This window comes from Rhinolophus sinicus, chromosome 17, assembly GCF_057876585.1.
Source record: "Rhinolophus sinicus isolate RSI-liver-muscle chromosome 17, RSI-T2T, whole genome shotgun sequence".
Classification (NCBI taxonomy): Eukaryota; Metazoa; Chordata; class Mammalia; order Chiroptera; family Rhinolophidae; genus Rhinolophus; species Rhinolophus sinicus.
Genome location: NC_142517.1, coordinates 112408537 through 112434908, shown reverse-complemented (window position 1 = coordinate 112434908; position 26372 = coordinate 112408537). Strand labels below are relative to the sequence as shown.

At 55.8% G+C, this 26372-nt stretch overlaps 1 protein-coding gene across 25 annotated transcripts in view; it reads left to right on the top strand.

Moving 5' to 3' along the window:
- BIN1 (bridging integrator 1) overlaps positions 1 to 26372 on the top strand; it is a 51851-nt gene that overhangs the window by 10814 nt on the left and 14665 nt on the right. For 18 of the 25 annotated variants that reach the window (XM_019717963.3, XM_074334349.2, XM_019717961.3 and 15 more), the window contains exons 2-9: positions 14905 to 14985; positions 19311 to 19365; positions 19601 to 19695; positions 19909 to 20004; positions 21078 to 21185; positions 22002 to 22094; positions 25927 to 26012; positions 26163 to 26238. In XM_019717963.3, coding sequence (XP_019573522.3) covers positions 14905 to 14985; positions 19311 to 19365; positions 19601 to 19695; positions 19909 to 20004; positions 21078 to 21185; positions 22002 to 22094; positions 25927 to 26012; positions 26163 to 26238 — 690 coding nt within the window. Of the gene's footprint in view, positions 1 to 9987; positions 10048 to 14904; positions 14986 to 19310; positions 19366 to 19600; positions 19696 to 19908; positions 20005 to 21077; positions 21186 to 22001; positions 22095 to 25926; positions 26013 to 26162; positions 26239 to 26372 lie in introns of those variants that run through there. The other 7 variants (XM_019717971.3, XM_019717967.3, XM_088794466.1 and 4 more) reach the window with 4 other exon arrangements.

Below are 26372 nucleotides of genomic sequence, written 5' to 3'. Positions count from 1 at the left end.
TGTGTAAATGTGAGTGCCTAAGAGTTTTCAAATGAAAATCAGTAGTTGGGGGCTGCCTTGTGGGGCAGATATGTGTGTGTGCGCGCGCCCAGGCACGCACTCCTTGGGGCCCTTGGTTACTGCAGGGAGCTGGCAAACCAGAGACGGTAAACCTGAAGAGCTGTCCCTTCGGTGTGTGGGAGTTCCTGTTGATGATACAAACAGCCAGCCTAAGGGAAAGTTTTTAAGAGTTTATTAGAGCCAAATTGATGACAGTTGCCGAGAAGCAAAATCTCAATGGATTTAGAAAATGCTCTACAAAATGGTGATTTTGCAACTTATACATTAGAGTCAAAGCAGGAGGGTTACATGAAATCCATTGGTGGTAGCTTAAGGGGATAGGAGAAAGCAAAGCAGGGAAATCTCTGAGATTGGATAAAAAGTAAATTGGAGAGACAGGTACTTCTTTTATATGGGTGGGTACAGGATAGTTAATAGCATTTTACAGCACAGAGATAGTAATCAAGGGACCAGAACAACAACAAGGGATTCTGCAGTTTCCTGCTCTAGTATGCTGGGTTGTGCCTTGTGGGTTTTGGAAAAGGGAGTACTCTGACATTCCAAGGGCCTGTTATCTTAGATCCCAAAAGACAATAGGCAGGCTCATTTAATGTAAAGATTGACCTTATCAAGGAAGCTACAGGCCAAGGATGTGACTACCACCAGGATGGCTTTCAGTTAGGAATTTGTATGTTCAGACCGTCCTGTGTGGTTAATTTTGGTCTCTGAGTTTGTAGGGCCTGCCGTGCGGACCTCCCCTGAGTTGCTCAGGTTTAGTATGTGGCCCCTGTTTCACCCACAATCCCCAAATGACTCCATGAGGGAGTCAGAGAGAGCCTAGAACCTAGGTACCCTTAGGAATCAAGGGACCCGACCGGGTCAGGGTCAGATTTGGACAGACCTGGCCTTACTCCACACTCCCGAGGGAGCCTCCAGTTAGAGGGAGAGCTAGGCACAGATATCACAGCTCCTACCTCCCACAAAGAAAGAATTGGGGGGAGAGTGTTGCGGCCAGGGAGACGCAATACCAGTTAATGGCCAGGAGTACAAGCTGAACCTTGATCTAAATCAAGAAAAAGAATCTACAATTAATTGGATGCATTTGCTGAACCTGGGACAGGACCCAAATATTGTTGTTTTCCTGAAATTTAAACTAAGCCAGAAGTTCATTGGTGTCTTCCCTGCCCTTGTCACTGAGCACTCAGTGGAGCAGTCTGTTCTGGAAACAGGCCTGGCGGAGATGGAATGTCACTACCTTCCCCAAGTCCCACCCTCCGGGCCGGATGAACTGTGGCCCTAGAGGAGGCCTCAGCCGGGGCCCTACGTCCATCAGGATGTTGTGGGCAGTGATGCTCTGAATCTGGTGGGCTGGGTGGGGGCCCATCCTGTGGTCCACCCTCCCCTGCTGGCCTGGGCACTCGAGAGCGGACCTGACGGGGATGTGGGGCTTCAGGACCTCGTGGTGGTGGTGGTGGGGGGCTGCATCAGCACTATGGGAAACCCATGGCCCACAGCAGAACAGAATCTGATGCCTGCATTGCAACTTTGTGGCACTGCAATCGCAGGTCACCCTGTCTGCTGTGTGCCCCAGGAGACCAGGGAGGCTGCCCCCTACATTGTGCAGCAAGTGCAGTGCCGCTTCTGAGCAGCGGGTGGAGGGAGAGGCCTGGGCAATGGAGCTCTCAGCATACCAGGAGGCCCAAAGCCAAAACCCCTTCCTCCTCCCTCCACCCGGGCCTTGGGCCTTGGACCAGTGCTTAACCTCTCACTGTGCTTTGCTCCTCCATAAAGTGCAGTGACCATCTCTCTCCAGCACCCTGAGCATTTGAGGGTAGAGGCTGTGACCTTGGCACTGCACATAGTAGGCACTTAATGCCAAGTGAATGAAATTGTGCATAAGGGATGGGAAAGGTTTTGCAAAGCACCTTATGAAGTGTGGCAAGGTGGAAGACCCAGGCTCAAATCCCAGCCATGCTCCTCTCAATCCTTGAACTTGGGCAACTTACATATTTCCTCTGAGCCTCCGTTTTCGTGTTTTTGAGGTTCAAGTGGGAGGACAGTATCTGCATTTCACACCTGAGGACGTAAGTTTGGGGTGGCAGCTCATTAGCCCAGCTGTACTGTGGGGTGGGGGGTGACTGAGATACCTTAGGGACATGTGGGGTGTTCAGCTGTACCCATGCTCTGTGTGTGTGTCCTGTTGGGTCATCCTGCCCAAGCCTCGGCTGCTTTCGCCCACCAGCAGTGGAGGAGTCAAGGTCCAGGCCTGAGGTCTCAGGGGAGGGGATTTACCCAGACAAGGCCTTGTGGAGGCCAAGGGCCAGGTGACAACATGGTCTCCCTGCATTTCTCACCATTTCAGCACTCCCATCCTAACCCTCTCTCCCTGTAGGCAGCAGGAATTCCTTCTAGCTTTTAGATGATGCAGAAGTGTCCAGAGCTGCGTGTGATGGCTAGGAGCTGACCTCTAGGACCTGGGGCTCACCCCCAGTCCCGGCCCCACTCTGCTCTTTCCTGCACTCCTCCTTTGGCTCATTCCCCTGATTTTGTCTTTTTTTAAAAAAGGGATTGGTAACTCTGTGTGGCTGTTCAACGTCCTCTCACCGTTGAACTGTTTCTCCTGGTAAAGAGGGCCCCGGGGGAGGAAGGGGCAGTAGGCATGAGCCCCTCCCCAGCAGGTGTTTGTAAGATTTCTGGCAGCCTCTGCGTTGACTCCTGAGCTAGGGAGGTCTGCAGGCCCATTCTAGGAAGCCCTGCTCTGACCCACTGAGCTGAGCTCCTGCGTCTGCTGGGGTGGGGGAGCGCTGTCCTCCGCTTCAGCAGCCGCCTTGTGCCCCCTATTACTCTTACTCCCCATCCCCAGAACAAGAATAGTGGGGTGCAGGGTTAGCAGGAGGAAGCCCGGAAATGTCCCTCCTGCCTGCTGAGCGTTCATTCTGTCTTTTGGGCTGGGGCAGCCACATGACTCCCCTAGTCTGTTCTTGGTCCCCTCTTGCTTCACTCCCCACCAGCCTTTACCCTTGACCTGTAGGTTAATCAAACACCCTCTCTGCTTCCAGTCCCTTCTGCTCTCCTCCAGCTTGGACTCTAGTGAAATGCAGTGGAGCTGGCCCTGGGCTGGGAGAAGAGCCACCCCACAACCAGCGAGTCCCCCCCTCTTGATTGTCCCCCACAAAATGTGGGGGAATTCCTTTGGTGCTCTGATAGGTACCAGGAACTTGTGGACAGTACAGGGCTGAGGCCAGAAGACATTAGCTCAGATGCTGGACAGAGGAGGGCCTGGGACTGGTGTGAGGAACAGCCCTTGTCGTGTGTGGTGCGTGCTTGGGTGGGTAGGAGCTGTTTAAAGCTGACTCTGGGCATTGACTTCGTTGAATAACAAAAATAACAATAACCACAATAATAGCAATCATGTGTTTGAAAAAATACCGTGTATCTTATGTGCTTGGGGTACTATTTAATAGTTCCAATTGTATAGACATGGAAATGGAGGATTCCAATTGGTAAAATGAATGAACAACCTGGTTGCACATTTAGGTCTAGCTTCTCAGACAAGAACAAACATATGCAAAGGGCTGAGGGCATCTGGAGGGACAAGTGAGTCCCTGTGCCTGGGGTGGGGTCAGGGAAGGCTGCCTGGGGGAGGTGACATGAAAGGCCAGCATACTGCAGACTGGGGGTTTCCGTGGTCCTCCTCCAGTGAGACCTTTACTTGGCCCCAGCGAGGCAGGTGGGTGCAGGCAAGACCTCCAGCCTCCTCTCCCCCTGCCCGATGCTCTGCTGTGGTTTGGGCCCAGGCTCTGCTGCTCCTCCACACAGGCTGTTCACCCACTGAACTCGGGAAGCAGGTGATGAGAGGAGGTGGGTAGGCTGGGGGCAGATTCCACCCCTCTGTTGATGGCCAGCGTCCAGGAGCCTGGGCTGAGAATAGCACTCACACTTGCATGGAGGGGATAGGTGGGTGGATGCTGGCTCTGGGGGTGGTTGTGCTGACATCTCTGAACAGGTGGTGTGGAGGGCTAGGCTGAGGGTGAGGACATAGCCTGTTCTCCTCAAGCCACACCCAGCACGACACAAAGGCCATTGGGTGGCCCTGGCTGCAGGCCCCTCTAAACCTTTCCAGAGAGAGGGCTGCATCTAGGCTGGGCTCTGGAATGCCGAATACTAAGGCCCATCTGGCTGCCCATGTGGATGCTGCTGGTCAGAAGAGGCCAGTACTTTCTGCTGCTGTCTGGTTTCCATGGGACCCTTAGCATTTTACCCTTTTATCAAAGGGGCCAGGGTGTGGGTGGGGCTTGCATGGTCCCTGCAGAGCTGAGGGTTGAGGAGGCTGATGAGGGGAGGTTAGGCCAGGAGAGGGAGGTGGGTGGGCTGGTGTTTGCTATCCAAGAGAAATGTCCTGTGTAAGCCTGAATGAGTCATGGGGAACAGGTGTGCTGGGGAGTGGGCACCAGGCACCAGGAGAGACATGTGGGTTGGGGGTGGGACCAGGGTAGGGGTGTGGAGCAGGGTGGGGACTAGGTGGGAAAGGTTGCAGAGCTTTCTGGCTTGGGTGGGAGGAGTCTCAGGTCAAGATAGGGTAATGAGGCAGAAAGGAAACCAGCCACTTCTCTGTTCTGGGCCCTCTTACCTAGACAACCGCTCATCACCTTTGATGAAGGAGGTATTGGCTCTGTTTTACTGATGAGGCTCAGGGCTCAGAAAGGTAGAGTTCCCTAACAAGGTTGTACAACCTGGGCCTGCCCCCTGCACCTCTGCCCAGAGCCTCTGCCACCAACAGGGGTCCAGAGCAGGAAGTGCTCCCCTTCCACTCCTCCTTCCCTTCTCTTCGCAGCTGTCCAGACCAGACACTCTGCTCACCGCCCTGAGCTGGTCACTGGAGTGGGTGTGACTGAGGGGCAGGTGGGTGGGGAATGGGGAATGGTAGGCTCACCAGAGTCCCATGGTGGGCTCTCTCTTGGCTACCCTAGTGTCCCTGGCCAGTGTGTCCCTTCCTCTTTCCCTGACATCTCTGGGTACCTCAAGTTCACCATGATGCCCAGGTGTCCCTATCTCATATGATGACAGCTCCTTCCTTCTCATGGCTCTGACCCTGGAGTCCCCTTCACTTCTCTTTGTCACCCCTTATTTGACCAGTTCTCACCATTTCCTGTCCTTGCCCCAGCCACCGTTGCCTCTCACCTGGGCTATTGCAGTCACCTTCTAAACCAGTTCTGTGCCACCCTGCTCTGCAGTCTGTCCCCACACAGCAGCCCAAGATCTATTAAAACTGCCAGTCCAAACAACTCTCTATGGTTTCACATTCCATGCTGGAGTTTCAAAGTGTTGACCTGAGAAATGTCCAAACCTGTAGAGAATTTTTGTAAGAGTTTATTTGAGCCAAACTGATTCCATACACCCAGGAGCTAGATCTCAAATACTCCCGAGAATAACAGTTTTGCAGCTTCTTTTATGCACTTGATATTAAAGAGGGACAGTAAGGAAGGTTATGTAAAGATAGGAGAGAGCAAGGCGGGGGTTGGATTACAGGATAGTTAATGAGATTATGTGCTCTCTTGAGGGTTAATGCCCCCTTCGAGGGGCATTACTTCTGGCACTTCAAAGTTGTGTTAACATAGATACACAAGAACAATGGACAGGGCTTGCTTAAAACCTTTCACTAAAGAAGTCATAGGCCTGGGGTATGACTTCCTACCATGACCTGCCCAGTTAGGAATTTATGATAAAATCACCCTATGAGGGCACTTTCATAGAGCCCCTGTTTTTCACCCACGACCCTCTCTTCAGACACACTGGCCTTGCTCTTGCCGTCCCAGGCCTTTGCACTTGCCGTGCCCTCTACCTGTCATGCCCTCCTTCATCAGTTCTTAGATGGCACTTCCGGAGTCCTCCCTAAGAGCAGCTCCCCCTGCCCCACCTGCTCGGTGCCCTGCAGGGTTTTTGTTCATAGGCTTAGAGCACCACGTGCCTCTCCCTCCAAGGTAGGGACCTTGCTTTGATTTCTGCAGAGTAGATCTAGACAGGCTCAGGGAGGGCATCCAAGCCGAGCCCAGCCCTCACAGTCCAGGGGGCCAATGCCCCATGTTTAGAGTGGCCCCTCACTGTGGAAGGGCCATCGGGTCTGAGCTGTGAGGTGAAAGTCAAGTAGGGACCACCAAGGAGGAAGCAGCCTTGGTGAACAGTCCTTTCTTCCACTGGAGTGTGACTGGGTGGGGCGGAGGGCTAGTTGTGGGGGCAGGGGTTCTGTATAGTTACATGGTGCTTGGTTATGGAAGGGGGGCCAGTCTTGGTCTGGTTAGTCTTGGCCCATCCAGAAGCCCTCCTCCCGCCCCTCCCCCCACAACCTGGTTCTGTGAGACTAGTGAGACTAGGAAAGGGCTCAGCCTGGTGTGTGTGTGTGTGTGTGTGTGGGGGGGGGGTCTGTGAGGGGAGGGGCACCCAGCCTGGGCCCTCTAGCCCTCCCATGGGGCTCCTGTGCTACTTTAGCTTGTGCCTCCTCTTGGCGGACCCCCTGCGCCCCTGTGGAAGGTGGCGCCATGGCTGTTAGAACTGTCAGGCTTGGGAGCCAATGGCAGTGTTCGCATTCCAACTCCTCACGTATTTAGCCCTGAGATCAGGCACTTGGAGCCTGTTTCCTCCTTTGTGGAGCACCTCCATGCCCTCACAGGATTTTGGAGGACACTTCCAAGGCTTTTCGATGCCTTCGCATGAGAGGCTGCTGCTGTTTCACGGCCTCCACCTCACCCCGCCAACCCAGCCTGGCCCCTCCAAGCACCCCAACATCTTCCCTATGCTGCTTGCTGCTGTGCTTTCCTGTGCTCTGTTCTGGGCTGGTCCAGTCTCCCCAGCCCACCCTAGCTTCTTCTGTGGTCTGGGTGGCCCTACCTGGTTGCTGGACACAGGCTTATCTGCAGAACAGGATAGAATTTGCGGCACACTGGGAAGGGGGAGGGAGACTTCCAGCTTAGAGTTGCCTCGGAACTGCCTGCCTGGGTGGGAGCCTCCGCTCCCACCTGCAGAGACAGACAGACAGATGATGATGATGAGGAGACCCCCCATCCCTCCATCTTTCTCAGGGGTGGGGTTAGGCTGCCAGCCCTGGGAGGGGGTCACCGTGGAAAGGGCCTGAGCTAGGAGGGCATTGTTGCATTTTGGTGTTTGACCAACCAGTCGCATTCCAAGGCATTGTTGTGGGGCTAGCCAAGTTTTTATGTGTTCAGTTAAGGATGTAAAAAGGAAAACCAAACATTACCTTTTATTCTCGCCAGTATTTCATAAAGGAAAGAGAAAGTCACTTTCTAAACCTAAAAGAGGAAGGAGATAATTTTAGAGGTACAGTCTCCCAAGAAAGGCCAGTTGGCTTCCTCATTCAGTCAGCCGTTCTGACCAGGGGCCCACAGAAAAGTATGATGAGTCTTTTTGGACTGGTGTCTGGGGACAGCGACTTCTAGGACACAAGGACTTAGAAAAAGTCCTTATATTGCTGTGTCGGGGGAAGGCCCTGGAGTTTGGGGTGGGCGTAGCCCAGCTTCAGTTGGCCAGTAGGAACCTGGAAATATTTTTCTACTTTCACATTTCATCGCAAAAATCTTTGCTGACTTTGCATTCTGCTACACTATTTGTGTTGGTTATGTCACAAAAGTGTTGTTTCTTACCTGTTAAATCTTTGGGATGCAGTGGAATATGAATCTTTTTCAGTAAACCCTAGTAATACTGCCTGTTACTTTCAGGTGTCTGTGAACCCCCCCGTTTGAGAATCACAAGTTAAGTTTGGGCTTTGGAATCCATCAGGTTTGGCGTCCTGACTCTGCCATTCATCAGCCAACTGACTTCTCTAAGCCTCTGTTTCTTCATCTGTAAAATGGGACCAACAGTCACCACCTCAGGTTGCCCTGGTGATATGAGCCCACTTGTAAGGATATCGAGGGTGGTGGGCCTCCCTCAAGGTTGGTCCCTGGACCAGGCTATCTGGGGTCCTTTGCTGTGTGATCTCAGTGGAGCTCAGCAGGAGCGGTGGGTTCAGTGCCCACTGCTGGTGTCCTTCGGTTACTCACTGGGCCGGGCTGGGCAGGTATGTGGCTAAGAGCTGGAATCTGACAGTTAGGGGTTCCCTCCTGAGTGTGAGCTGAGCTCGCAGTATTTGCCCTGGGAGGAAAGCAGATGGCAGACAGCCCATCCCAGAGCCAGCCTAGGGAAAGGGCTGGGGGCAGAGGGACAGGGGAGGGGCCTGGGGCCTAGGCCCAGCCTGTGTCTCTGGGCAGCCCTGCATGTATGCACACACACGCACGTGCCCCAGAGTGATCACCCGGGGGGGGGGGCCCTCCTGCCTGGGCCACTGTTGGTTTCCCTTTCTCCAATGTTCTTTCCAGCTCCCCTGCCTCATCCTGGTTCTCCTCCCACAGTTTCTCCTGACCTCTGCTCTGCTTCTTGTCTGGATCTGTGGCCTCCTCATGGTTTCTGCCACCTTTCTGTCATGCCCGGAGGTGCTGAAGTGCCGTGGGCAGCCCTGTCAGGCCATGTGTGTGAGTGTGTGCATAGATAGGTGGTGAGCACCAGCATGTGAACACACAAGTGCTGGGTGCCGCGCTACATGGGTGTGGGACCTGTGCGTGTGCATACGGGCGCTGCTGGGGAGGCCTGACTGCTGAGAGCATTCTAGCCTCCTAGGCATGGAATGCTGTTCTAGGCTCTTGCCCAAAGCCAGTGTTTCAGTATTTCTTTTTCTTAAAAAGTCATGTAGCCTTTGGAAAGTTGTACGGCAAAGCCTCGTGGTGCTATAGGAGGCTGAGGAGTTTTCTTGGCCAGGGCCTGTTGGCCATGATTTCTGGACTTGCTTTCCTAGACCCTAGGCTCTGCTACCGAGTAGGAGCCTGGGCTGCTTCTGCCTTCAGCTGGGCAAGAGCCAGACCAAGGGGCCCATGGTCCTGACACCCTCCCAGGGAGGCCCATCTTTCTAACCCCTCTCTCCATGGTCCCCTCCCAAACCAGGGGTGCAACAGCAGCTTTGGGGCTGACTAGGCCAAACTCATCACTAGGAGATACGTGGGGGTAAGCATGGCCGCTCTGAAGGCAGAGTTGCCTGATTCCTCCTTAGTGAGTTCACTGGGCTCTCTGGAGGAGGGAGAAGCAGAGTTTCCTGGGCTGGATGAGAAGATGAAGCTGCCCCTTTCATGCAGTCACCAGCCCAGGGTCAAGAGACACAGCCCAGGAGAGGCACCCAGTGAAAGGACCCAAGAGACAGGAGACCTGGATCCAGTCCTGGCGAGCCCACAGGTCACCTCAAGCCTCTGTGCCTTGGCCTCCTCTCATTAAATGAGAACGCCACATACCCACTTACAGGAAGGGACCAAGGAAGGTATGCATTGTGCTGGGTGCCTGTGGGAGGAGCCCATCGTCTCTGTGCGATCTCCCACGCTCACTTTTGCCACTCCAGTGTTGAGTCCCTGACAGGCCGGAGTGGCCCCTGCAGCCTCAGTGTGGAGGAGCCCTAGGCCAGCTCTCAGCATCCTCTCCAGCATGGCCATCCCAGTGTGTGTGGGAGGGAGGGCGGACGACATGACCAGAGACACTCACAGGGGGCATGTCCAGGGGGTGGGGGGAGCCAGAAACCCAGGGGTCAGTGGGCAGAAGGTTCCATCCTGCCATGTCTGCCTCGGGGAGGACAGTGCTGACCACCTTTGGCCCAATTCCAGTGGCCCCACCTCACTTTTCCCCCTTGGGGTGTCACCCTCAGAACAGGACCCAGCTGTGGGTGCTGAGTGATCTTTGGGAAACCCTGGCCTTCCACCTGCCTGCCCATCTGTGTGTCTGTCTGCACTGCCTCTGGGAGCCTCTGTCTGAGGGTTCGGAGACGTGCATCCTGTTGCTGTGGTCCCCTGACCACAAGCTCTGCTGGGAGGAAGAAGTGAGGTGGCACCGCCCACTACCTGGGTATGGCTCACTCGGCGACAAAGGCTGACTGAGGCGGCAGCCAGGCAGCCAGGCCGGTGCCAAGAGGAGATGAGGAAGGTGAGGGCCTGATGGGGTTTCAGCAGCTGGGCGGTGGGTCCCTTGGTGGGAGCTGGATGAGACCCGCCCCCATGTATATGAGTGTGTGTGTAGGTGTAGGTTGGGATTCTGGGGACACTCTGGGTGAGGGGTGGATGGCTGTGTGAGATGGCTCCTCCTGTAGCAGCTGTGACAGGTGCCATGGCCTCTGGGGGTGCCCAGCTTTCCTGCCTGGCCCAGAGCCTGGAAGTGGGGCTGACTGAGAATGTGAGCCCTTCCTGCCTCAAGCTGCCCTCTTGGGCCCCTGGGCTCTGCCCTCCGCAGCCTTAGGTTCTAGAAAGTACTTATCCCTACCCTGTGCCATGCCATTCAGATGTGGGTGTGTCTCCACCAGTGCAGGGGGTGTAGCCACTCTGTGGAAGTCAAAGGCCCCAGGACGGGAGGGCCCTGGGGTTCGGGGCTCAGCTTTGAGTCCAAGCAGGACCACCGGGCGTCAGTGCAGCGGGTAAGCCTGCAGACAGGCCCATGACACCGTGTTGTGGTGAGTGCTGTGGGCCAGTGAGGTCTACCAGGTGCCTGGCTTCCAGTTTGGGAGTTTGGGTGCAGCAGAGTGGTTCAGCGCTGACTCCTGACTATAAGTCCTTAGGCTCTGTGTCCTGGTTTATCTATGCTCACCTGCCATTGGCTACATGAAGGTGAAGACACTTACCTGTAAGGAGGGAGTGCTTGGTGTCTGTAAAGTGCCATGTTGGCTGCACAGTGAGTGATAAACTGCTCTTAGTTCAAACAAGACTGGCCTCAAGGGCCCTTCTGCCTCTGCGGGTTTGGTCACTGGGCAGCACAGCTGTGCAGAAGCACCTGTGTGTTGAGGGCCTGCCTGTCCTCAGGTTGTGTGCTAACCGGGAGGAGCAGAGGAGAGAGCAGGATGCCTGTACCAGTGGGGAGTGGGCCAACTGCAGGCTCTGGGGTGTGAGAAAGGTCACAGCTGCAAGGCTGGGGAAGCAGCACCTCTCCTCCATAGCACCCTGGCCACAGGAAGCCCCTACTGAGCGCAGACATCAAGAGTCACTCATTCGGGTCTGGTGAGCCTCCCTCCTGCCCCCAGGGTGGGGCCGCTGGCCTGGTTGATTCACAGCCCAGGGTCAGAGAGCCTGGACTGTGGGAATTGTCAGAAGGAGGTTTCCTCCTGCCACCAGCTCCTCTCTCTGAACTGGCCTGGCCCGGGTTATCACTTCTGAGGCGCTTCAGCTCCACTCGTATCTGGCTGAGCTGAGAATGTGGTGAGAGGAACCACAGTGACACTGGTAAGTCTTCCTGGACTGCTGGTACTTGGCTGCTGAACTCATCCCCACTGCTGCCTTCTGGGTTAGTACCATGTGTGGGGGACCTGTGTGCCTGTCCTCTGTCCCATCATCAAAAAGCCTCCCTTTGTTTATTGCAAAGGGAGACATATTTGATAAGTACATGACAAGTGTGACACAGGAGTGTCTGTGTCACACTTCCATTTTGCATAAGAGAGAAGACTGAGGCTGAGAGATGGGATGTTTTGTTCAAAGTCATGACTGCCCTCAAAGCCCATGGCTCAGATTAGCCAGCAGCCACCAAGAACATATTGTATGTCCACCCTGTGTCCAGCCCTGTGTAAGAGCTGGTGACATAGGGCTGGACACTGTCCCTGACCTCAGGCTGCTCACGTGGCTGGGGCAGGGCCAAAGGCAGACTCTCAGGCACCATCACAGAGCAATGAGGAGAATAGTTCCCAGGCCCTAAGTGGTACAGGGTGGTGTGTGAGAGGGAGAGGGCAGGGGAAGCTTCACAAAGGAGGCATTGGCTGAGGAAGGTTTTGAAGGATGAATAGGAGTTTGCTGTGTGCACATGTATGCCCATGCACATATGAACAGTGAGTATGCACGTGACTTGCCTAGCATCTGGAAATGCCACCTGTCTGGACCAGGCGTGAGGGTTGGTTGGTGTCAGGCCGGGCCCACACTTGTGTGAAGGCTGCTCTGCTGTGAAGGCCCCCTTCTGGGGGCGTCCTGTTACTTGAGTATGTGCTGTGGGCCTGGTACAGAGACATCTTTACAGACATGAGCCTTCAGGTGGGTGCTAACATTCTCTTTATTTTCTAGGTGAGACACTTGAGGCTGATAGAGACAGTAAGAGTCCCTTTCCTCAGCGGGCTTCTCACTGCCTGGCAGATCTCACTGTATCTGGCCTTTCCCCCCTGTGGCCTTGGCTGTCTGGGTGGCACACACACAGCTGTATCTGGCCTTTCCCCCCAGTGGCCTTGGCTGTCTGGGTGGCACACACACGGCTGTATCTGGCCTTTCCCCCCGTGGCCTTGGCTGTCTGGGTGGCACACACACAGCTGTATCTGGCCTTTCCCCCCGGTGGCTTGGCTGTCTGGGTGGCACACACACGGCTGTATCTGGCCTTTCCCCCCGGTGGCCTTGGCTGTCTGGGTGGCACACACACGGCTGTATCTGGCCTTTCCCCCCGTGGCCTTGGCTGTCTGGGTGGCGCACACACGGCTGTATCTGGCCTTTCCCCCCGTGGCCTTGGCTGTCTGGGTGGCGCACACACGGCTGTATCTGGGAATTGGGGCTGGGTGTGCATGTCTGTGTACACAGTCGTAGCCCTGAAGCAGGTCCTGATCTTTGTCGATGGAGTATCTCCTTGGGGAGAAGGCGAGGCGGCGGGTGGACAGAGCCCCTTCCCTGGTTTTCCAGGCTTGAAGAATGGCCCGGCTCTGATGCTGCTCCCTGAGGGCCTCTGGCCTATTCGGTGGCCCTGCTAACTTCTGGACATTCTTTCCTACACAGGGATCCATTTCTCTTTTTGGAGGTGGTGGGGCTGTGTGGTGGGTGTCTGATAGGGGTGAGTCTCCTATGCAAGCTCAGGTACCTCCACAGCCACCCTGGGTCCCTGAGACCAGCTGCAGGTAGCTGCCACAGGAAATAGGGAGTCCATGGGTGTGGCTGTTTGTTTTGCTTTCCTCCTCTTACCTAGTGTCAGCATTTGGTAGCCAACTGCACTTGCCCAGTAGACTGTCCTGACCATGTAGCATAGACTCGTTGGTAGACCAGTCCCCAGTGCCAACCCCTGCTCCTCCTGCCACTCTTATCCTTCCTCACCATCCTCTGCGGCCTCTAGTTGCCCTGAGTGATTCAAAATCCCCTAGTAATGAACCTCACCTTTCTGGTCTCCTTGCCTTTGCTACAAGTTCTTGCTCCATCTGAGCTGCTGCTTCACCCAGGAAATCCTCGATTGCCCAGGTTAGATGGAATCTCCCCTGGGCTCCCATAGGCCCAAGTGGCTCCCTCTCTCTTGGGGCTGGACATGTATCTGGTTGATCTCTGCTGGTCCAGCGGAGCTGTCTGGGACGAGGTATAGAACAGGCGCTTGTTGAGATGGCCAGATGTACTATATGATAAGAGAGGGACCTGAGAACTGACTGGCCTGCTGTGGCCCCTGGGCCAGCAGGAGAAGGAGCAGCAGGGCAGCACAGGCTCTCCCAGGACAGTCAGCAGCAGGAAGGGTCTGGACTGTATTCTAGAACTGGGCAGCCCTCAGTCTGGGACCTGAGCCTGGGTCCTGGATGGGTGGAGCTGGCATTCCAGGCAGTGTGGCCCACTTCAAGGTCTTTGAAGGGAAGACATAGTTGAGGGAGTGGGATGATGAGCTGCTGGTCTCTGACAGCTGCTGGACTGGCCCCCCGATCCTGTGTGGCCCAGCCCCATAGGGTACTCAGCCTCGCCCTGTACCAGCCTTTTCTCCTCCACCTGCCACACCCACTGCCTGCCACCTGTATCCTTCTCGTGCTTGTTGGGTTGTGGCCACTGTCGCTGCTGAACAATCTCAGTGTTGTCCTTTCTGCTGCTTAATAGAGGTGTCTGCCCAGGGCTGTAGATGGCAATCTCTTCTCCATCTTTGTCTCTGCCTCCCTCTCTCCCTGCACACCCTACCCCATCTCTGCCTCAGCATCCCCTTTCTGCACCCCCATCTCGTCTTTCCCTTTCTGTGCTCTCTCCCATTGCCCTCATCCCTCACCTCTTTATTTGGTTCCCCTCTCTCAATCCCCATCACCCCCCACCCCCCATCATAGGGAACTCTGGGAAAACCTGGTGGGCCAGCCCTTCTGGTCAGGGCTTCCTCTTAGTCTCTTCTACTGTCCTTGGGGGTGTCTGTCTGTCTGTCTCTCTCTCTCCCTCTTTTCCCCTCCCTCCCTTCCTCTCTCCTTCCCTCCTGCCCTCCCTCCGTCCCTTTACTCACCCATCTCCACCTCTGCCCTCCACCTCCTCTCCCCAACACAGCTCAAAAGGGGCAGCTGGGACTCAGCAGAGAGGGCAGAGTCAGTTTCTGAGATTTCCTGTTGGGAGCAGGTCATGTGGGTATGCCTGTGAGCCTCTGTGTCCTGTGTGTGCTCCTGTGCACACCAGGGGTGGGCCCAGCATGGCTTGTTGGGCTGTGGAGAAGGGAACGGTGGCTAGAGTGGGTCACATCTGAAAATGGAGTCAGATTGGGAGCTGACTCCTAGTGACACAAAGAGCCTGATCCTTGGCCACCGCTCAGTGCCCTCCCAGCTCAGGGCCTGCTCTACTCCTCCCTCTGGGATTCATGAGCCTTAGGGCCCAGGAGTTATTGGGGAGAACAGAGCGTGGGGAGGCCTCAAGACCTGATGAACGCAGTCCTGCCCTTGGGGATCATAGCAGCTGTGAGACCTGATGGTCCAAGCACCCTGGACTGTTGATATTGGTGGGCCTCCAAGACTCTGCCTGAGGTGGGGGAGGGATCTGTAGTACTGGTGACTGGGTATTCTTGGTTTGGCCAGTCTCTTTCTCAAGGTAACACTCTTCCTTTCTCCATCTGCCTCTGCAGGTCCTCCAGAAACTGGGGAAGGCAGATGAAACAAAGGATGAGCAGTTTGAACAGTGTGTCCAGAATTTCAACAAGCAGCTGGTGAGTGTGGGTGGCCCTTGGCCTTAGGGAGCTTGTGAAAATGGAACAGTGGCTGCCAGGTGAAAATGTCAAAAACTGAATTTGTGGAGTAGGGGAGCTTGGAGAAGGGGATCAGTGTGGGCTGGCAAGGTCACAGAAGACTTCCTAGAGGAAGGGGCACTGGCACTGAGCAGGGAGCATGGGAGACGAGGGGCAGGGGGATACTTTAGGTCTTTGATGAGACATAGAAAGGTTGGTGGGGGAGCAGGCAATACATTGTGGTCAGAGTCTGGAAAACCTTGAATGTCAAAGCAAGTGGGAGCTATAGAAGCTTCTTGTGAGGAGAGCGGCAACTGCTGAATTTGATGTGGGAGCAGAGCAGACTTGATTCGGGTACCTGCTGAGCATCGGCTACGCCTGGCTGTGTGGCCATTTGTATGCGTGGCTTAGGCCAAGCCATTTGTACATGGCTTGTAGATATTTCCCTGTATCATTGTTCCCTTTCTATAGATGGAGCAACCGAGGCTCATAAAAGTTGGGTATTTCGTCCAAGACCATCCAAGTGTTTAGAGTAGATTCAGACCCATACTTATCTGGTTCCAAGGATTGCAAGGAACTTTAAGGGCATTCTTACCAAGTCCCTTTATAGGCTAGTGGCCACTGACAAGAGGGGCTTAATCATGTTGGCAGCCTGGGGGCAGTGGTCAGATACAAGGGAGGACTTCTTGATTGAAGGGCTCTAATAACCTGACTGGGTTGTCCCTGAAACCATTCCCCCAAAGAGATCTGCTAAATCTAGAATAAGCCAGATGCTATGGCTGTGTCTGAGGACAACAGAAGGAGGGGGGTGAGAGGACCCTGGTGATTCCACCCTCCCTGGGGAGGGCCAAGGTAGTAGGAAGGGAAGGAGAGCTGGGCGGTGGCTCTAGGGCTTCTGCAGTCCTGCCCCAGTGAGTGACAGATGGAGAAGGGCGCCAGAAGAGGCCACAGGAATGGGAATGGGCATCGCAAGTGAGGGCAGAGTCTAAGCTCCGCTAGGAAAGGGGCAGATGGGCTCAGACTGGAGGCTGGGAGGGACCAGGTCTCTCTCTACTCCTTGTCCATGTCTGTGGCCTCTGAAAGCACTGAAGGCAGCACCACCATCTCCACGCTGGAATGGAACCCAGGGAAGGGGCCTTTTATGGAGAACTCTGACAGCCTACTGCCAAGGGCTACGGAGCCTGCTGGGGGAGGGCCGGGGAGCCTGCGGGGAGAGGGCCGGGGAGCCTGCTGGGAAAGCCTCCAGGGCCACATCCACCTTCAGGAGCTTAGTCCAGAGCCTCCCATGGCAGGGATAGACACCCCTATGGATCCTGTCTTGTCCCCCAGACCAATAGTGGGAGGTGTTTCAAGGCCCAGGTAGGCACCATGACAGACGCATCTACTGCCTCTGTCGCCCTGGGTGAGTCTCTGCTCCTTGGGCCTCAGTTTTCTCACCTGTGAAATGGAGGCTTGAACAAGAAACCTGAAACCTTTCTTCTGATTCTTCTCCTGTAAGCCCCTGGGGCACGTCTCTTACTGAACTGGTTTCCTTAGTTGTGGGGTGCTGCTCTGGAAGTCTTTCAGGGGCCGTGGGTACTAGAGTCCCTGCTGTGGACCAGGTACTGCTGTGTGTTTCACAGACACAAGCCTGGCATCCCTGAGGTGGATGCTAATATTCTCTTTATTTTCCAGGTGAAGCACTTGAGGCTCAGAGAGATTAAGCAACTCTTCCAAGGCCACACAGCTGGTGTGGGTGTTTGAGGGTTTAAATTCAGAGCTGTCTACTCTTGGGTTCCCACTCTGGAGTTGAGCCCCAGTCCTGAGGGCAACTGGCTGGGCTGCAGGGAAATATTACAGCAGCTCCTGAGTTACAGCCTGGAGTGGGGGTGATGGGGCCACCCCAGAGCAGGCTGATCTGTTTGGTAGAAGGTGAGGAAAGTGCAGATCTGGGAGCTCAGGTTTCCTGTGGTCTGGCCCTACAGGTGTGACCAGAGTGTTTCTCTCCTCATTTGTCCCTCAGAGTCATCCCCTCTGGGCCCCTGGCTCTTGGTAAGGAGTCCCTCACTGATGCTTGGGCAGAGGGGCCAGGCGGTGAGGCCAGTGCTGTGTTGGTTGCTATCTGGGGGCTCCCTGGTTATGCACATGGAGTAGTAACTTAACCTTCAGGTTGGGTGAGATAGCCAGCTATTCAGGGGCCAAAGGTGGTAGCAGGAGGAGGTGAATTTGAGGTCTCATTCAAAGCTTGGGGTAACCCTCCCTTGAGGGTTAAGGTAGCCAGGCATTCTGGATTTGATTGGTGTGTGGGGGTAACTGGACCCTGGGGGGTGGGTATTAGGATTTAGAAAGGTGTGAGGGTCACTGTTTTGGAGGGAGTGAGTTCTGGGAGCTGAAGTGGGCTTGGCCTTGCCACCTGCAGGGATTTTGGGACCTGGAAAAGGTGTGGTGAAGGTTGAGTACGAGAATCCTGGAAGCTGATGATCTCCCTGTGAGCACCAAGCACAGTGGGCCCAGCACTAGTCAGGCAGGTGCTGATAAACTAAGCAGGGAATATGGTCTTCAAGGAAGCAAATTCCTACCCTTTCTTATGGAGGAAAAGGTATGGGTCACCTTGTTGTCACCTCCTCTCACAGCCCCTGGGGGGCCCACTCAGCACTAGTCACAGCACCCTTGCCTTCCTGTCCCTGCACTGAGAAATCCTGGGGGGACCCTCTTGTATGCCCTCTCCCCCTGAGTACTGCAAACCCAGCTCGGGCCCTCCTGAAGCCATCCAGGGTCCTCCAGGTAGGCCGAACTCTTCCTCCGAGGGGCCACCTATAGCCTGTACCCCAGGACTCATGGTTGCGGTTTATCTGTTACTGAGGTACGTCAGGTCTGATTCCTTCTTGTCCCCAGGGCCCACCCAGAGCTCTGCTCCAGGGCTACTGAGTGAAGATCCTTTGACATTGACTACAGAGGGGCAAGAGTCAGCTGGAGCCAGAGGGGATCCATGCAGGAGGGGACGCTCCTGCCCCTTAGACCCACTGGGAAGATGGGGGCTCGGTCTTCAGGCCACCAATGGGAGCTGATGTCAGGGGTGGTGGGGAGCACCTGACCAAGCCGCCTCTCCATCAAGCAGCTCTAGGTGTTGGTCCTGGGAAGGCTGTGGTGCCCTTCCAGACTCCCTAGTCCAGATCCCAGAGAGCAGGCCAAGGGGGCAGTGGGTCCAGAACTTTATCCTCCCCTTAGTTGCTCTGCAAGAGTGTTGGAGCCCCGGGAAGCTCAGAGAGTTGTTTCTCAGACACCCCGTTTGGGGGGCCAAGGGAGCTAGCTTGGAAGTGAACACACCCATTCTGTGCTGGCCGGTCTGGGTGCTGCCCTGCAGGAGGCAGCTCGATGGGGGAGGGCTGTGTCTGGCTCTGGGGACTGACTGTGAAGCTGGCTTAGGGGCCTAGCTGTGGTTGGCTTGAGGGTGGCAGACTCTTGGTGGCCCCTTGTACATCTGTGCCCCGCATGCCTGTTCATACTGTGGCCTTGTTTGGGAGGCACAAGGGGCCCTGGTACGGCCTGATGCTTGGGCAAGTGCAGCACCCCACCCTGTGGGCAACCCCTTCCTTGGGGTGCAGTGTAGACAGGCACTGGAGGCTTGGCAGGAATAGAAGCTGGGTTTGGAAGCGTGATTCCCAGCGGGTCAGGGCCAGCATGATGGGGCTTCACTACCTGGCCCACTCTCCCTCATCAACCTTTTCCTCTTATATCCTCCATCCCCCCTCAGCTGGGCCTGTGTCCTGAGAGACCTGGACATGATCTCCACACTTCTCTGTACCCTGTCTAGGCCCTTCCCCTACCTTTTCCCCACAGGGCCGCCCCTGCCCCTGGCATGGTACAGTGGGAGCCCGCTGGTCTCGGGCACCACCTAAGCTTTTGGAGCAAGGTACCAGGTGGTTACTGAATCCCCTACCCCCACCCCAGCCCATGTTTCTGTGCTCCTTAGTCACCTGGTCCTTGGTTGTCTGAGGGCAGGCCGGTCCCATCATACACATATGCTGTGCTGTGTGTGTGTCATTCAGGCATGCCCGCAGTGTCTTGTGCAGGGCAGAGGGGATTCTGTCTTCCTGTCTTCCTTACAGGGCTGAGAATAGTGCCTGGAAGAGACAGGTGCTGATAAACTCTATGAATGTCCATTTGGGCACAGGGCTCTAGCTCTCCCAGTGCTCTGATGAGGACAGCTGACCCATGGTGGCTATCAGGAAGGCCTCCGTTTGTCAGTGAGGGAGTGCAGGAAGGAGAGGCTCAGGGATGGGGTGTGCCCCCAGGCCCTCACCTTGTCCTTGTCTTTCTCTTTGCAGAATGAGGGCACCCGTCTGCAGAAGGATCTCCGGACCTACCTGGCCTCTGTCAAAGGTAAGAGGCAGACCTGGCCTGGGTGGGCCGGACTTCATGGGACACAGGAAAGGGCCTTCCCCGGGAGAGGCCTTCCCCGTGTGGAGCCAACGGGTAAAGAACTGGGAAGGGCAGCAGGGTGTATGGGGGACGGGCAAGGGCTGTTGTGGAGGACCATATACGTCTTGGGCTTTTGGGAACCCCCTGTCCTAGGCCCCCATGGCCCTGCTTGCAGCATGGCCCTTCTGCCCTACAGCTATGCATGAGGCCTCTAAGAAGCTGAATGAGTGTCTGCAGGAGGTGTATGAACCTGACTGGCCTGGCAGGGATGAAGCAAACAAGATTGCTGAGGTGAGCCATGCCAGGAGGCCCAGCCCTCCCACAGGGCTCTACTGGCCTCAGCCCCCAGCCCATTGTACAGATGAAGAAACTGAGGTTCTGAGAAGCCACCAAGACATGAAGTGATGGGGCAAGAGCTGGCCCCCAGGTTCCGGAGAGGCGAGAGCTAGGGCTGGGGTGGCTGGAGGCCCTGGTGGTGCCCTCACGTGCCCTTGCCTCCTTCAGAACAATGACCTCCTCTGGATGGATTACCACCAGAAGCTAGTGGACCAGGCGCTGCTGACCATGGACACATACCTGGGCCAGTTCCCTGACATCAAGGTGAGAGGCTCTCTGTCGAGCTGGCAGCCTATTCAGAGGAGCTGGAGAGGTAGAGAAGGACTGGGGTGAGGGCAGTCTAGGGCTGGCTCAGGCACTCAGGTGACTCTGTCCTGAAAACAGGCATCCCCTTTGCTGGGTACTTCATCCTTCCAGGGCTGCTCCTGCTGAGCTGGCGTGCCCGCCCCCAGACCTGGGCCTTTCTGAGCCGGGACCTGCGGGCCCTGTACCTCTAGGTCTCCAGGCTATGGGAAGGGACCCTATGGTGCATGTACGTGTATGTGGCCATGCCACTGTGGAGTCTGTAGGACTGTACAAGGGGATGTCCAGCCTGGGCATGTGCCTAAAAGTGCCCTGTGTGTACTTGGAAGGGAATGTGTAGCGTTGTGTGTCACCCCTTATCTGGATGTCTTTGTGTGATTGCGCATGTTCAAAACGCCATCTGCCTCTGCTGGGCCTGGGTATGTGCTGTAAGTTGTCAGTGTGCCAGGGTCTCCACCAAGGCCAGTGGGACCTAGGTGCTTCGGCCATGGATGAAGAGGGGCCCAGGTAGTGACCATCATGCTGGACCTGGTCCACTGAGGGTTACACTCCATGCTGGCCCCCTGGGCCATCCAATGCAGATGTCTCAGGCTCCCAAAAGTGTCTTGTGGGGAGTGAGGAAGGGAGGTTGATGGTGATGGCCCTGGAGAAGAGAAACCTGGGGCCCAGGAGGCATCTTCAATGATCTGAGGGCCTGGTCATGGAAGAGGCTCATCTAACAAAGTAGTGGCTGCTGGGTACTGACAAATAGGTTAATATTGCAAGGAAGTGGTTTGACCTCTGTATATATAAGAAAGGACCACAGAGGGCATAGACTGCTCTGAAGGAGAGAGGTCTGCCACCAGAAATTTTTGAGCAACAGTGTCTCAAGCATGTGTTAGACACACTTTTTGAGCTGGCCTACTGTGTGGGCCCTCTGGCTTCATCTGGGTCCTGTGTCCACGGCCCAGTTTCTCTGGGCCCAGCTGGGTCAGCATCGCAGCAGGCCCTGTGCCAGGCCCATTCAGCTCCCTCCTCTTCCATCTGTTCCCTAGTCACGCATCGCCAAGCGAGGCCGGAAGCTGGTGGACTACGACAGTGCCCGGCACCATTATGAGTCACTCCAAACGGCCAAAAAGAAGGATGACGCCAAAATTGCCAAGGTAAGGGCTGGAGAGTGGCCAGCGCAGTGTTCAGGAAGATAAAGCAGGGAGGGGGTGCCCAGGACCCTGGGACTCACCTGCCCCTTGCACCCTGGCTCTCAACGCTCCTCTGGGGTTGGGAAACCTTGACCCCCCCTTAGGGATGGGTTCCTACCTGTGACTACTACCAGGTCCCAGAGCTAGACTGGGGACGGGGCTGGGCCCAGGACGAATGAGTGGAAGGTCCTTTTGATCCTGTGGGTGAGGGCCCAGCTCCGGTCCGTTTCATGGTGCCTGCCCTGGCCCCTGGCCTCCCCACTCACTCTGAGGCCACCTTCCAGAATAAGGGCAGACTTGGGTCTCACTGGCAAGGCCCTGCCGGCCTGCTGTGCTAAGTGGGATTCCATCACCGAATCCAATGTGCCCCTGTCTCCACTGGGATTAGCCGGGTAGGGTTGGGGTGGGCATGGGGGTTGAGGGGTGAGGAGTGGGGGAGCACAGGACTTGGGCTGGCCACACTCTCCATATAGCCCCAAGGATGAATCCACCCACCCCACCTCAGGGCAGGACCCTGCTTGCTGAGCCCCTCTGCCCCTGCTAACAATTCTCACATTTTGCTTTACAGTTGGAGTTCACCCTTTCTGTGCCCCGTTCGCTTGGGGCTTCCTTAATGCTCGCAGCCTGCTATGGGGGTCTGGCCCCCTGGAGGGGCGGCCAGCTTGTCTGTCACCGCGTTCGGGACGTTTGGACTTGGTGTTTAATATCTATGTCTCTGTTTCTCTCCCCGTCTCCCTCCTGTTTCTCCACTCTCCTTCCCTTTGACCTCCCTACACCCAGCCTGTCTCGCTGCTTGAGAAAGCCGCCCCCCAGTGGTGTCAAGGCAAACTGCAGGCTCATCTGGTAGCTCAAACTAACCTGCTGCGAAATCAGGTGACACTGGCTTCTAACCCTGCACGTGCTGATGCCTTCTCGTCTGCTGTCCTGTTCTGGCACTGGGCACCTGTCAGCCCAGCTGCCCTGGGTGGGGAGGCAGTGCTGGTTTCAAATGTCTGTGCCAGGTCAAACATAGGAAGGGATAGAAGCTGGGGGCTTTGGTTGACTGGGATGCACCTGGGTCTGTTGCTCAGCACCAGGGTCTCTGGTGTCCTGAGAGTCCCTGAAATCCTAGCCTCCAGGAGCCCAGGAAAGCCTTGGAGCCATTTGTCTTCTGGGAGAGCTCCTGCAAGGAGGGATGTGATGTCACTAAGGAGCCCTAGAACTGTCATGTGTTGTCCTTCAAGCCTCATAAGAACTATGTGGTGATCCTGAATTTACTGAGGAGACAAATTTGCAGAGGGGCAAATCTCCTGCCGTGCGTCCCAGAGCTGCTTAGTGGCTACGTTGGGACTCACCTGACTCAAGGCCCTGGTCTGGGGCTCTCTGTGGGTGGTCAGGCCACAGCTGACCAGGCTCATTGAACCCTAGCGACCTATGGGCCCCATGATGCCCCTGGGGAGACCCTGGGAGAGCTCTTCAGTCTGGCTGGGACACTGAGACTTGGGGTTGGCTGTTTGGGAGTTTTATTGGGGCACTCTGCACCACAGTGGTCCCAGAGGGCTTCTTGGTTCAAAACTCCTGAAGAATACGACTCCCCTGACAGAACTTCACTCTTCTCAGTCCTCTGCTCTCGGAATGGACCCAGTGTGGCTGGGGCCATGGGATGCAATGCATTGGGAGAGGTGGCCTGTGGTTTTCTAACCAATGAAACTGGCACGATTCCAGCGTCCTTCATGGTTCTGGGCTGGGGGCAGATGACAGGCCCACCCAGGAGGTGGGGTTTCTCTCTGGGCCACCTTCTGATTTCATCACCTCCACCCACATGTGTGAGTGCCTGTGATGTGGAGCGCTCCAGGCTCAGCATGGGCTCAGGGCCACTTTCTTACCTGATTCGCTGCCTGATTTCTTTTAGGCCAAAGCTGTGGGCTGGATTCAGAGGGCAAAGTGACCCTGGTTCCCCAGGGTCTGGGGGCTGTGGCCTGGGGGTCTTTGATCGGCCTGTTCTCCTCTGCCACAGGAGGTACAGGAGGAGCGAGGGGCTGCGATGGGCCTTTCCTGCTGGAGGGAAAAGGAGGCCACTGACCCAAAGCCAGCGTTCTGCATAATTTTTCTGAAATGGATTTGGTCAAAAAGTATATGTGTAGGAGGCCAGGTGACTTTTTGTTGGGAGACTGTGGGGCCTAGGGTGATGTTGTAGCTACTTTGGGGCTCGTGGGATGGGTGTGGTTGGGGATCCTTGGGGAGCAACAGGAGGCTAAAGCAAGTAATCTCATCTTTGGATGTTGGACTGCAGATGTTTCAACTTTTGGCCAAATTGGCTTTTCCATTTGGATCCAGTTTTTACTTGTGCGTATCCTCCTCCTGCCCCCACCCTGCCTTATGCCTGGCTGGAAATGGGGGAGCCTCAGGGTTCCCATGAGCAGCTGGCTGACTGTGAACTGGGCACTTGGGGCTTGGAGCTGCCCTGCTAGCTGACTTGACTTTGGGGAGACGATACAACCTTGTGGGCTGTGCTCTCTTGAGCTGACCGGCTCAAGGTGCCCCAGCACTAGTTTTGAGCTGTTCTTCACACTTGCTGTAGTCTCCCAAAACTTGTCTGCGGGACCCTGGTGCCCTGCTGCATGGTGAGTGGGCTGATTTTGGGTATGCTGTGCATGCCCGTCTGTCAATGTTAGCAGAGTCCTGGGGCTAAAGGCCTCCGCCACGTGTGCCGCTCTCCCACACTTGCTGCCACCCCAGTGCTTCTGAAAGGTCCAGGATATGAGAATGTGACCCAGAGGGAATAACAGACTCAGGCCCAACCTTCAGGAACTCTAAAACGGAGGCACCCTGTTCTTTGCAGTATTCCTAGGACTTGGGGACAGGGCTTGGCGTACAATGACGAGATGCTGCCATCATTACTGTCATTGTCACAATTGTTTATCAGGCAGTTAGGACCAGCATTGTGGGGTGGAGGCTGAACCCTATGGAGAATCAGTCTGTGCAGGTACAGGAGCTGGGGTGGCAAGATGGTTCCTGGGGGACATGTAACTTGAGTCCAACTCTTGGTAGTGGGGTGGGAGGCATGCATCACAGTGCGAGGCACTCGTGGCTAGACGTGTGGGCATCACTCGTGGATTTTACAGACCGTCGTCAGTAGCTCTCAGGGAGGCACAGGGGTGCCCAGAAGAGTAAGGCAGGCCTGGTCTGGGCCATGGCCTGGAGGGCACAGCAGACCTGATCCACCCAGGAGCAGCCGAGCCATGTGTGTTTAGATTCCCCTATTGTATCTTTAATTTTTTAAAAAAAGTTTTTGTTGGGGACCAGTGTGTTTTTCCAGGACCCATCAGTTGTTGTCCTTCAGTCTAGTTGTGGAGGGTGCAGTTCAGCTCCAAGTCCAGTCGCCGTTTTCAGTCTTTACTTGTAGGGGGCGCAGCCCACCATCCCATGCGGGAATCAAACTGACAACCCTGTTGTTGAGAGCTCACGCTCTAACCAACTGAGCCATCCGGCCAACCAAGTATCTTTAATTTTTAAATTAGGTTTTTAAAAGTTAGGCAAGGAGCTCATGTTCACTTAGGTTCCAAGAACCTGAAGGTAACTATAGTCAGGAGTGATAGTGGCCCCTCCTTCCAGCCCCACTCCCATGTCACCAGGCTCAGTTCTGGGCACAATGGAGACAGGGCAGATCCTGGTGCCTGACGCTGGATGGGACAACCTGGTGGGCTTGCAGAAATCTTGTGCTTTGTGGCAATTTGGCATTTAGCCCCACTGGCCGCCTTTGCCAGAGGCCTGGGAATTTGAGGGTGCTGGCAGGAATTTTTCTCCTAGGTGGGGCCTGCCACATTCCTGGACTGTGACTCAGACCCTGAATCCAAGTCACCCTCCTGAGTCACTGTTTCCAGCAGCACCCTCCAGAATGAGCTAGCAGAGCCCCTTCTTGGCCTGGGGTCTTGTGACTCACCCCTACCCTCTACTGGCCCTCTGCCTTCAGACTGGGGCACCTGCACTGTATTTCCTTAAGTTCCTGGCCCTGCGATGGGGTCTTAGCGCCACCACCTGGTGGATGGAAGCAGATGGAGGGTGAGGACCTTGCCCTGGGGAGGCAGGCCTTGGAGTGGCTTAGGCACCCTGGCCAGCTGCCCAGCCCCCTCCTCTCCTGGCCTGGCCCTGTATCTGGTGTGAACAGGTGATAGAGGAGAGTGGGGTAGGAAAGACTCTGCTGAGGTGAAATGCAGGCTGCTGGCTGAACCTGAATAGAAGGTGGCCTTGAGAGGGGGAAGGAATACTCAGGGGGACAGCAAGGTCCAGAGAGCTGAGCAGTAGGCTGACACCTAGCCTGAGAGGGGTTCACGTGTAAGTGGACACGTCCCCACTTGGCTGGGTCCGGGTCTGCCTCTGCCCTTTCTGTGCCTCCTCAGCTCTGGCCCCACGTCTGCCCCTTTGCGCCCTACACATCCCTTACCTCCCTCCTGGCCCACCTGGGCCAGAGAGAGGGGTTCTCCCTTTGCCTTAGGAGCGCAGTCATCCCTTTCCTGGAGCAGCCCCTGGGGGCCTGAGCCTGAATTGTAGGTGGCCTCCTAGTCAGGGCCCAAGGGACTTCAGGGGAGTCTGCCCAGCATTCACATCCAGTTCTACCTCCGTGTTGGTGGGAGGTTGGGGTGCAGGTCGTGGAGGGTGGGCCTGACCTGGCCTGGGCTGGCTGGGACAGAAGTCCAGCAGATGGAGTGACTAGCCGTCCCCTCAGGCCGAGGAGGAGCTCATCAAAGCCCAGAAGGTGTTTGAGGAGATGAACGTGGACCTGCAGGAGGAGCTGCCATCCCTATGGAACAGGTGAGGGCCGGGCCTTGGCCTCCTCCCCAGGCTGCACGGCTGCCATGTGTGCCCTTGCAGGGCTGTGTCTCTGCTGAGGCAGATGTGTGTCAGTGTGTGTTCCCCCTTGACCTGTGCGTTCATTTTGCCCATCTTCCCTCCCTCCTGCAGCCGTGTAGGTTTCTACGTCAATACATTTCAGAGCATTGCAGGTCTGGAGGAGAACTTCCACAAGGAGATGAGCAAGGTAGGCCCTGCAGACTCCTGTGGGCCTTGGGGCACGCTCCACCCTGCCCAGGGCCAGGGTAGAGGCATGGAACCAGTGGGCCGAGCTCCCTCTTGCCTGCTGAGGTTTTGCACACATTGACAACCGCAGTGTTT